The following is a 12,505-nucleotide window of genomic DNA, read 5'->3' as shown; positions in this document are numbered from 1 at the left end:
TCTAAAGTGAGTTTATAGAATGCTTTGAGTATAATTATTTTTTATGCTATAGGGAAATATTTACCTTACAAGTCTTACAAGTCCTAGGCTGCGAAACATTGTTTTTACATTTTCTCTGGGTCTACTAGTCATATATGTATAAGGGGACTGGGGTCCATATGCAGTGGTGCTGACAATGCAGGTATTAAGTGGGGGTGGAACCCAGCCATAAAGGCTCATTGCATTGGACTAGTCCCTCCTCAAGGATACTGGTCCATCATCTCCTTCCTGTCCATGTTTGCAACAGCCTTGATCAGGGTGCGGAGACCAGTGACCCAGAACTCTGCTTCCTCCGCAGTGTCGGTCACCAGGTCAATGTTGCCTTTCCGGCCTCGGAAGACGATGGTGAAGCATCGTTCCGGGGGGAACTCTTCAGCAAGGCTCTGTAGGACCTCGGACTGGTGACCCTCACGGACAGCTTCAACGTCACTGATGGAAACTGTTGTAGGAGAGAATGGAAAGAAAAGAACCCATTATGGTACAAAGGCACATGATGAGAAGACCTCGCATAGCCACTCTAGAACCCTAAAGACACTCACCTCGGGCTCAACTCAGCCCACCTTTAGATTCCACTCCAATGTTTCTGTCTTAAACAATAGAGGCCCGATTCACAGAACTAACTTAAGACAAAATCCTAAACTTACCACCATTTTGGTATTCACAGAAGGCACTTACTCATTTTGGTATTCACAGAAGGCACTTACTCATTTTGGTATTCACAGAAGGCACTTACTCATTTCGATATTCACAGAAGTTAGTAGTCCTAACTTTAGTACTCCTAAATGCCTTCTGTGAAAACCGAAAGTCTTAAAGTTAGGATTTTTCTAAGTTTAGGAGTAGTAAAGTTAGGACTCCTAACTTTACTACTACTAAACTGAGAAAACTCCTAATTTTAAGACTTTCGGTATTTACAGAAGGCATTTAGGAGTCCTAAAGTTAGGAGTCCCAACTTTACTACTCCTAAACTGAGAAAAATCCTAACTTTAAGACTTTCCGTATTCACAAAAGGCATTTAGGAGTCCTAAAGTTAGGACTCCTAACTTCTGTGAATACCGAAATGAGTAAGTGCCTTCTGTGAATACCAAAATGGTAGTAAGTTTAACATTTTTTCTTAAGTTAGTTCTGTGAATCGGGCCCCAGAATCGCATTGACTGGGGAGGGCACAGGGAACAAGATGTCGTTCAGCATTGATAATGAATGTGATGCAACCATGGTACCTTCCAAGAGACATTCTTCAAGCCTACTTACTAAATGCAGAATTAGTAAGCCAGCAATGCACAGATACAGTCATATGAGCCTACGATAAAGACCACAAGGACATGCCTGCTGGGACAGTATAAATGATGCTTAGTTTGCAGCAGGCACATTGTTTATTCCTCTGCGTAAGTTATGATTTACAGTACCATTAAACAGTATGGTACTGCAGGCTGAGCACTGTTTTTGCATACTGAATAATGAGAAAGATGAATTATGTAGAACCACTCATCCATCTGTGGTCCAATAATATGAGCTGCATCATTCATCTACCACCAAATCCCTGGGATTTCTCATTCACTTCTCTCTAGAATTAAAGTATCATATCAAGCAAAAAAAAACAGCATTGTTCAATAACTGCAAAGACAACAATTTCCTTAAATCTGCGAACTCACAGTCCACAGTCCTGCCCCCTTGCCTTCTTACAAATATACAGAGATGCCGGACTACTCCGGGGTCTCATGAGTCCTGAAAGACTTTCCGTGATATGAAAAAAGCCTCTAGTACCCCAAGAGTTGGAGGAGGCAAGGATTGTTGTATGTTTTTTCTGTAGTAAAATAGCCAAAGGAGCCGCTTTTTAATGGCAAAACCAGGGTAAAGTATCTGCAGTGCAATGCAATGTCTCAGAAAGAGCATAACGCTGTTTTAGTTTTTGGATACTTTAACTTCTCCAAATAAATATGCCAGACATCTTACTTGGGTGACAGCAAGGATACACTTCTTTGCATTAGCATGAAGTTCTGGCTTTGGAAGGGCAAAACACTCTTTTCATGGTGTTCTAGCTATACATTTTTAGTCTGAATTGAAAGTAATATCATCCAGGTAAGGCGCTGCACATTTTCTTTGAGGTGCCAATATATTGCCCATAAGTCTTTCAAAGGTTGCCAGTCCCCCACACAACTCAAATTAGATTGCTGAAAATTGGTAAAGCCCCATAGGGGTGGAGAAGGCCATTTTCTCCTCCCACCATGGGTTTGGGTATGTATCAAACTGGAAGACACAACGAAAAAATCAGTATAAAAATAGATGGTACCATCTGGTTTGGAAACTAGCACTATATTTGAGTTCCATGATCTTCTAGTTGGTTCAATAATCCCAGGGGTTTTCATCTTGTGCCCTTTTCTTGAACAACTTCACGCTGTTTTTCTGACAACTTTCTGGGGTTCTGCTAAGGCAAGGTTTTTCATCTTATTTGTCAAGTCTGGCTGTTGTGAAAAAATTAGGACAAGCCTCTAGCACATGTTGAATGGGAAACATCCATTACAACGCAGTCGTTACATTGCGCTGCTTTTACAACGCAACTGTTACAATGCAACTGCCTTTACATCGCATGCCATTACAACGCATGCCATTACAACGCATGCCATTACAACGCATGCCATTACAACGCATGTCACTACAACGCATGCCATTACAACACATACCATTACAATGCATGCCATTACAACGCATTATAAGTTAAGTAATGGAGATTTTTAAGTTTTAGGGTGGGTATGGGTTTTGGGGTAGTTGGGAATAGTAATTTTAACCCCTCTGCTATCCAACACTTTCCCTACTGTTGCATTCACTGGAGTGGGAATAGTAATTTTTACCCCTACGCTATCCAACACTTTCTCTACTATTGCACTCACTGGAGTGGGCATAGTATTGTTTACCCCTACGCTTTCCAACACTTTCCCTACTGTTGCACTCACTGGAGTGGGAATAGTAATTTTTACCCATAAATTATCCTACCTTTGCACTAAATGTATTATGCGTTGTAATGGAATCCGTTGTAATGGTAGTTCTTAAAAATGTGTTGTAATGGCATGTGTTGTAAAATCATGCGATGTAATGGTAGTTGCGATGTAAAAACTGCGTTGTAAAAGCATGCATTGTAATTGTTTGCGTTGTAACGTCATATATTCACATTGAATGTCTTGTCAGTGTTCAGGTAGAAAACTGGTAAACTGTGACCTACTGGATGATTTTATTCGTTATGTCTAGATATTCAGTATCAAGCGAAACAGAATCAGACGCCATCAGAGAGGTAATATTAGGATTATCTTTCCATTTTTTTATTAAATGTATATTATAACTTTGTTCAACGTGTTTCTTTTTAAATAAGGCCGTGCTGTAGGTTGTGTGACCAAGCCCTTTCACAGTGGTGTAAGCGCCATCCCACTTAGCCTGGAGTTTATTATCAGAGTCAGATCCTAGTGCAAGTACAACATCTCCTGGTGAGACGTCGCCATCTTGCTCCTTTATCACGCAGTCCTGTGTGTCTAACCTGAGCGTGTTCTAAGTGAATATGAACTCTTTCTCTGATAGTGCCCACATGTACTTGTCGTTTACGGACACAGTCTGTAAGGGTTTGGTCTCATCAATTTGCTCCTCTAAATGTTGTCTAGCCATGCGAACAAACATTCTAAGCTATCTACCAAATAAAACGTCAAACGAGGAAAGCCCAGTGGAACTTTAAGTGTGACAAGACATTGCAAGAAGTGCTAAAGGTAACAAACGATCCCAATGCCTGCGTCTGCTTGCATGTAAATAGTCGAGGGCATATCTACAAGGCGGCGATATAAAATTATCGCTGCTTTTGCTGTTTTTGGCTGAAAAGCTGCGATAATCTTATCGCTATATTAGCAAGGTCACGCTATCGCGTGAAACCTTGCCTTAGCGCCTGAATTCCTAACGCCCATCTTTGCATCTCTAATGAGATGCAAAGTGGGCGTTCCTCCCCAGGATAACGGGAGAAATGTCACTAAGCGACATTTCTCCTATTATCAAGCCTCACGCAAAGCAGCAGAGCGATAAGAAAAGTAGCGATAACCTCTGTTATTGCTACTTTCCTTGCGCCTGCTTTGAAACTGACTTAGCCATGATATCCAATGGAAGGTGGATATCATGGCTAAGTATGTGAGGCCCTATCAGCAAGCTATCGCCAAACTTCGTGGGATTATCGCTGGGTTTCCGGCGATAATTATCCTAGCGCTAAGTGCGCTTAGCGATAATTCTCGCCGGTTGTTGCTGATATGCCCCTTAATTCCTTATTGTACTCTTCCACAAGACCATCAGTTTGTGGGTTATAAGCAGAGGACACTACTGTAATCCCTGAACACATTGCAAGAAAACAAAGATGGCCCGGTGCCAGCTAGCTCTCTTCTAAAAAAAAGTCTCACTGTTTTTCCTCTAAACAACTTCAGAACTGCAATTCAAGCCCTCGTAATGTTGCAACTGGATGCTGGTAATGCCCTACTCAGGCCTCCGAGAATTCACATTGTAAGTGTCTTTGGCCTTCTGCTAATTATCACAGTGTCTAGATTTGCTCCGGTACAGTCGGAAATCCTGGGACATATTTAATCCCGCTTCTGAAGCCATCTTTGATAGGTTGTATGAAAGAACCATCCATGCTATTACTTCGCATTCTTAACAACACCGTTTTTACCACAACTGCGTCTTTACCACGCATGCCTTTACAACGAATTTTCTTGTAGGGGCATGATTGGTAAAGGCATATGCGTGGCAAAAATAAACCCAGCCCCCCACCCTGAGGCTTAAAATCTGATCCCCAGCCCTAAAAAACGACACTGACCCCAGCCATTAAAACACCACAGCCCCCTGCCCTGAGCCCTAAAACTGGCCCTCATCTTTAAAACCTACACCAACCCCAGTCCTAAAAAACACCCCAACCCCCTTACTAAAACTGCCCCCCAGCCCTAAAAACTACTCAATGCCCCGCCTTAACCCCTAAACCATAAAACCCAGCCCTCTGCCCTGAAAACTACCCCAACCCTTCCCAAACAAGCATTTGCAATGCAATAGGTCTCGCATTATTAAAGTTTGAGCTATTGGCATTGCTAATAATAATGCAACACCAATAGCTCAAACATTCAGTTATGCGAGACCTATTGCATTGCAAATGCTTGTTTTTTTTGCTGTTTTATATAGAGCGAACTCGACCCAAAGGTATCAGAGTGCTTTACATGTGCACCAGTTGCATTACAGATGGAATGGAAAGTAAACTTTTATGAATTAGAAATGTGAATTTACAATCATAAATCATGCAACTTCTTGGTGTAAGCCACAAATAAGCTGTAGAAAATGCAAAGCACTTAGAGATTCAAACCAGGGCAAGGATTAGTTACTAGTGTAGGCATGTTAACACAAGTACTAGAGCTTCTAAACGGATACTTTCGAAATCTCTGAATGAAGATGCCTAAAACTCTGAACATGTGCCCCTCAGCCTAGGAGCAGACTCCAGAGATGTAGGAAGCTAGACCGTAGAAACCGGGGGATATGAACCTGGCACACCAGAAACACAAGACATTAAAGTTTAGACATGTATGTTGCAGACAGAGCAACTAGTAACAAATCCTAGAAACCTAGTAACACAGAGCTGAGAATGTGGAAACCCCTTATGTAAAACACACCCACCAGCACTACTTCCCCTGTGCTGTGTACGTCCTGGCGTTCCGACAGGGTCCTGGTGTGTCATCCTATGTATTTCTCTTCTATCTCAAGCGGTAATGAGGCTCTAATAATTCCATATCCCTATAGTATCAGTAGCGATTGGTGGAGCAGGACAGGATAATCTGCTAATTAGAAGTGAGACCCTAAAATAAATGAAATGTGCGTGTATCAGTTCAGTTCAGTTCAGTTCATAAACTTTATTTGTGTAACTTGGTACCCATAAAAGCACATCATAACAAAATAAATAACGAATGGAGGGTTTACAATACACGATGATAAAACATTTGTAGTGATATAACTATTTGATAAATTGAGTGATAGGTTAAAAAAAGAACTTAATTGGTAATAAGTTGATAATTTACTGTTAATAAAACATTATATCAACTTACAATTACACGGAGATAGTCAATCATAATAAAAACTCAGGGATCGGGCATAGTCTTACGTGCTCTAATGGCAGTTCTCAAAAAGGTGCTTATACGGAAAATCAGCTCTTCATCGGCCAGGGAGACTAAGCATGAATAGGCATTATCCAGACTAATAGGTCTTCTCTTTTTAAAAAATGGATTTAAAAGCCACTTTGTATATTTTATATAATATTTACAAAAAAAATAAAAATGTAAAATTGATTGGCCACTCACCCCATCACAAGGGCATGGTACATGATCGAGATTAGGGTAGTATCCAAGAGGGAATCACAGTGCAAATCTAACAGTTCCTGCCCTAAGACGGAATAATAGGCTCCTTTCCCAATGGCTCATGCGTAGGGTGAGGTTTATTGGTAGGGAATGATGGTGCTGTTCGATGGACATGTAACTAAGAACAGAAGATTTCTTGGATTCCAGACCAATCCTTTCTGTATTATATAAAGAGTAGAGAACATCCCTTAGCTCCTTTTTTTGCACGGTGTCAGCTATATTTAGGTTTAAGAAAATACTTTCTTTATTGACACTGCGCAAGCTTTGTTGTACTCCACCCAACCAAGGAATTTTCATCCCTTTCTCACACATGAGACAGTCATTAATAGTATCTCTAGTGAGGGAGGCAGCCTGGTTCTTCCATACCGATAACAAAAAAAGAGCAGGACGGGCGCGTATAAAATCCGATATAAAATTAGCATTAAGTTCTCTGTGGCAGATATATTGTGGGGTAGAGATTGGGATACCCAAAAGTTTCCTGCAGAACCTATTTTCTCCCTGCTGGATGCAGGAACAACTTGCGATACCCCAAATCTCAGCCCCATAAGTAGCCACAGGGACACACTGTAATTTTAAAAAAATTAGGATGGCTGCTATGGCACCAGTGGTCTTTGGACGGGGAAGGCTAAGGATTGAATTGGTGGCCTTTGAGAACTTGCTCCTGGAGTTAGCAAGGTGCTCAGTCCAGGAGCCGTTCGCAGCAAAGACCAACCCAAGATAGGGAAATGTGCGGGTGCTTGTCAGTTTCTGGCTGCCCACTACAAAAGAGCTTAACTGTCGCTTCCCAGGACCACAGGACATTAAAAATGACTTATTAAAATTGACACATAGGTCCAAGCTATCCATATACCCAACAAAGGTCTGTACTAAACTACGCAGGGAGTTCCGAGTGCGGCTTATAAGGACTGCATCATCTGCGTATAATAGCCCGGGGAGAGTTTTACCATTAATCATGGGAACGTCATGGGTCTCGGTTTTAAGCAAATTGTTCAGCCCATTAAAATAGATTATAAAAAGAAGGGGGGCCAAGACAAAGCCCTGTCTGACCCCCCCTTCCTACCTTAAGGGCTCCCGAAACCTCTCCGCCCATGCCGATCCGCACCTGCGCCTGAAGGTCTTTATGGAGGTGCGCTAGAAAATGTACCAGAGGCTCGTCCAAGTCATATGCCAAAAAGATTGCCCAGAGCTTTGACCTATTAACAAGGTCAAACGCTGAGGACAAATCCATAAATGCCAAATAGACCGAAGACTTCCGTGCAAAGGTGTATTTCCCAATAACCAAATTAAGGTTGAGACATTGTTCATTGGTACCCACCTTGCTACGGAAGCCTAGCTGACAGGGCTCTAAGATACTATTTTCCTCTGTCCAGGTTAAGATTTTATTATACAAGACTCCCCCCAATATTTTGAGGGTATTATCAATTAATGAGATCGGCCTATAATTACTAGGCTGGGACCGATCTACTTTTTTAAAAATTGGAACTATGATACTCTTAGCCCATGTGTCTGGTAGCGTAACATGGGTTAGACTATTAAAAACATTCAAAAGTAGCGGGGCCCAGAAGTCTGGTTTACATTTTATTAAATCGATTGGTAACCCATCTCGGCCAGGTGCTTTGTTCCCAATACTCTGTTGGATGGCCTCTTCTACCTCAGAAATGGTTAGCTCAATGGTGGTAAATGGGCCATAATCATATTGATCAAGCTCTGGTTGGGGGGTAGCATAAATCTTTGAGAAATGATTTTACCAGGACTCGCTCGAAATATTGCAGCTAATGGGGGTTAGTAGTTGGCCCATCGATCGAAGCTCCTTTACTGCGGAACAAAAAATGTTGCCCTTTTTTATACTTGCGGCCTGGGATAAAGTTTCCCAACGTTCATTTAGAAGGGCTACCTTCCTATTCGAAGTTACTGTATTATATTCCCGCCTTGCCAATTGTACGTCTGTGGCACACCTCGGGTTAGATGACAGTGCCCTGCGAAGGTTCCTATTGGCCAATGTACACTCGCGGTCGAACCATCTAGGATTGTTTCCTGCCAAGGAGGCAGGTTTCGACAGCAGAGTTTTAATGGCTAGGCACAATTTAGAAAAATCCTGAACTACCTCGGTGTGTGCAATCTGTGTTGACAAGCAAGAACTGATAAGGTGCATATGGGCTCTAACTAATGTTTTAAAAAGTTCGCCACTATCCACACCCTTCCAAATTAGTCTCAGATTATCAGTTGAGGGCATGAGATTTTTTGCCCCGCATTCGGAGGGAAACACAGGCCGAGGTGCAGAGCTCAGTACTATTTTGATGGGGTTATGATCCCCATAATCCGTGGCAATGACTTCGGTGGCCATTAGTTGATCTTCAAGACAGGGGGAAATAAAGATAAAGTCAATAGTTGACGAGCAACCCCTTCCCCTAAATGTTGGTAATATTTTATTGGTGGTACTAGGGCTGCTCACCAGGTCCATAACATTGGTCAGATTGTATGATTTTAAGAACAATGTTAACTCTGCGCCCCTACGGAACGAGGGCCCAGGATTGCTTGTTCCTTCATCATGCACCGTGCTGGTAATTTTAGCGTTAAAATCTCCCCCCAAGAGAATTCCGATAGGTCTCTCCATATTTTGCTGGCTATCTAAGTTAGAAATAAAATCAAAGAGTCCAATGAAGTTCCTATTAGGAACGGAATAAAAATCATTATTATAAAAATTTACCAAATAGAAACAAACCCTCCTTTTAAAAAACACAACTTGATAGTTCCTACTGTTAGTTGAAAGAACCTTATAGCTGCCTCCAGCAGCCACATTAATCCCAATAAATAGCCCCCCTGATGGTCTACCCGATTTGGGGCTTGGGGCTACTACACTAAAACAGTGGAACCCTTCGATGTGTATATCGTCGGTAGCCCAGGTCTCCTGGAACATGACTACGTCTTGTTCCTTTACTATATGCAAGCAATCTTGTTCTCCGAGCCTGGATTGGAGTCCCGCCACGTTCCAGCTTAAAACGCTTAAAACGCTCAGGTTGGCTCCCCTATTTGCCGTAATTGGGGCTGGTTTATCATTAGAGGGTGGGAGTAAGGTATCTAAATGATCTAAATGATCCTCCTCATGAACCTGTGGGTTAATCAACAACGGTGATTGTCAGTCCTGAGCGTCCAAATTGGAAAGTGCGTGAAACCTATTAGCTACCAGCGGTATTACATGGGCATCCCTAAACGATATGACAGGTGGTTTATAAAAATAACCTAAAGGGAGTGCACAAATGTCAGTATGTTGTAAAAGGGATTGCTCTTGGATGCTAAGTAAATGGCAAACCATGTGTGGTCTGCGAAAATTAAGGACGATACAATCACCGTTAATGTTCTTATCCGATTGGCCAACCCACCCTACTCTCCTAGCCATAATAATTTCATTCATTGAAGAGGGGTGGAAACCTTTGTGTTTACGTGGCCAGTCTGCAGATTTGTTGTGGAGGTCTAGCCAGGAGTCCCTTTGTCCCTCACAAGGTTGGGAACAACAGCCAATACTAACACGTAAGGACTAGAGGCCGGTGGTAGGCTCAGGACATCTGTGTTGGGACTTAAATGTATATCCCTAGGGTGGTCTGCAACAACATTGTTTGGGTCAACCACAGTAGTTCCCTGCTGAGGCAGATTACGGTTCACACTACCTAAGGCCACGTTGGAATCATTTGAATTACATGTTTGAGGTATGCCCAAACATTCCCTCTGCGCAAGAACAGACAAGTTATTTTGGTTACAACGGGATACACCAGAATTGAGGTAAACACCCAAAATATCGAATCCAAAATATCTACTGCCCAGAATATCGAAGTTAAAATATAGAGTGGACAGAATATCGACTCTACAAAATATAGATAGGTCAGAATATCGAAATTGGGGTACAAAATATCGATTACCAAAATATAGACCTTAAAAATATAGATTACCAAAATATAGACCTTAAAAATATCGAATACCATAATATCGAATTTTAAAATATAGATTACCATAATATCGAATTTTTTTTTGTGTTATGTATGGTAGTATATGTGTTAAAATGATGTATTATTGTTGTAATGTATGTTTAATTTATTTAAACAAATGAATGTTATGTAATTTAATTATTGCGTAATTTAATTCCGTAGCGGGTTGTGGGTTTATAGGGGAATAGGGTGGGAAGTAATTTAATTATGGTTAATTAAATGTTAAATATATTTATATGTTTTGATAATTAATTAATTGATAATTAATTATTAATTGGTAATTTATTTTTATTAATTGGTAATTAATTTATATTAATTGATTAATTGATAATTATGTTAATTGTATTTGTTATTAATAGGAGCGGGTTGTGGGTTTGTAGGGGAATAGGGTGGGAAGTAATTTAATTATGGTTAATTAAATGTTAATTATATTCATATGTTTTGATAATGAATTAATTGATAATTAATTATTAATTGGTAGTTTATTTTTAATAATTGGTAATTAATTTATATTAATTGATTAATTGATAATTATGTTAATTGTATTTGTTATTAATAGGAGCGGGTTGTGGGTTTGTAGGGGAATTGGGTGGGAAGTAAATTAATTGTAATAAAGTAAATAATTAATTTTTTATTTATGTGTATTGATAATTGATCATTAATTTGTAATTGGTAATTAATTATTATTAATTGGTATTAATTTTTTATCAATTGATAATTAATATTTTTAAATGGTAATTAATTGTTATTAATTGGTAATTATTTTTAATTAACTTTTTATCAGTATTGATAATTAATGTCATTTTATATTTAATTTAAATCATTACTTTCCCTACTTTTGCACTCTCTGGAGTGGGAATAGTAATTTTTACCTCTACGCTATCCAACGCTTTTCCTACTGTTGCACCGTTTGGAGTTGGAATAGTAATTTTTACCCCTACGCTATCCAACGTTTTCCCTACTGTTGCACTCACTGGAGTGGGAATAGTAATTTTTACCCCTACGCTATCCAACGTTTTCCCTACTGTTGCACTCACTGGAGTGGGAATAGTAATTTTTACCCCTACGCTATCCAACGCTTTCCCTACTGTTGCACTCTCTGGAGTGGGAATAGTAATTTTTACCCCTACGCTATCCAACGTTTTCCCTACTGTTGCACTCACTGGAGTGGGAATAGTAATTTTTACCCCTACGCTATCCAACGCTTTCCCTACTGTTGCACTCTCTGGAGTGGGAATAGTAATTTTTACCCCTACGCTATCCAACGTTTTCCCTACTGTTGCACTCACTGGAGTGGGAATAGTAATTTTTACCTCTACGCTATCCAACGCTTTCCCTACTGTTGCACTCTCTGGAGTGGGAATAGTAATTTTTACCCCTACGCTATCCAACGTTTTCCCTACTGTTGCACTCACTGGAGTGGGAATAGTAATTTTTACCCCTACGCTATCCAACGCTTTCCCTACTGTTGCACTCACTGGAGTGGGAATAGTAATTTTTACGCTCTCAGTATCCAACAAAATTTCGACTTTTTATAAATTACTTATATTATGTTTACATTTTAAGCTATTTTATATTATATTATATATGTTTTATTTAATTGTTTTTAATATTTAATTAATTTTATATTATTTTTAATACATTTAAAAAATTCGATATTTTGGCTAACTATATTTTGACAGTCTATATTTTGGAATCTATATTTTAGTACTTACCTGTTTGTAGATAGGGAGTCGATATTCTGTCCCTCGATATTTTAGTGTCGATATTTTGTATAGTCTATATTTTGTCCCTCGATATTTAGTCACTGAACCCAGAATTGACAAAGGGGGTAACCTGGGGAAGGTGAACAGTACCCATCGATTGCATATCAAGCCCATGTTAGTTGACCACAGATGTTATAGGATTCCCTCGTCCCGCTTCTTCAGGGTCTTTTTTCAACCTCCCACCACTTAAGTTGTCCACAATACGATGCAGTTGCTTAAATTTCCCCCACAACAGTTCAAAGTTTTTATCGATCACATCCTTGAGGATATCCAACATAGACACAAGTGCTTCTGTTGCAGACCCTGCATGCAT

General features: G+C 40.1%; 1 protein-coding gene across 1 annotated transcript in view; it reads right to left on the bottom strand.

Moving 5' to 3' along the window:
- PLCD4 (phospholipase C delta 4) overlaps positions 1–12,505 on the bottom strand; it is a 514,626-nt gene that overhangs the window by 256,359 nt on the left and 245,762 nt on the right. The window contains exon 5 of the mRNA XM_085650039.1: positions 250–478. Within this exon, the coding sequence (XP_085506165.1) occupies positions 250–478 (229 nt within the window). The remainder of the gene's footprint in view (positions 1–249; positions 479–12,505) is intronic.

Source organism: Triturus cristatus, chromosome 3_2 (assembly GCF_964204655.1).
Source record: "Triturus cristatus chromosome 3_2, aTriCri1.1, whole genome shotgun sequence".
NCBI classification, from domain to species: Eukaryota; Metazoa; Chordata; class Amphibia; order Caudata; family Salamandridae; genus Triturus; species Triturus cristatus.
This window is presented reverse-complemented; position numbering and strand designations above follow the sequence as displayed.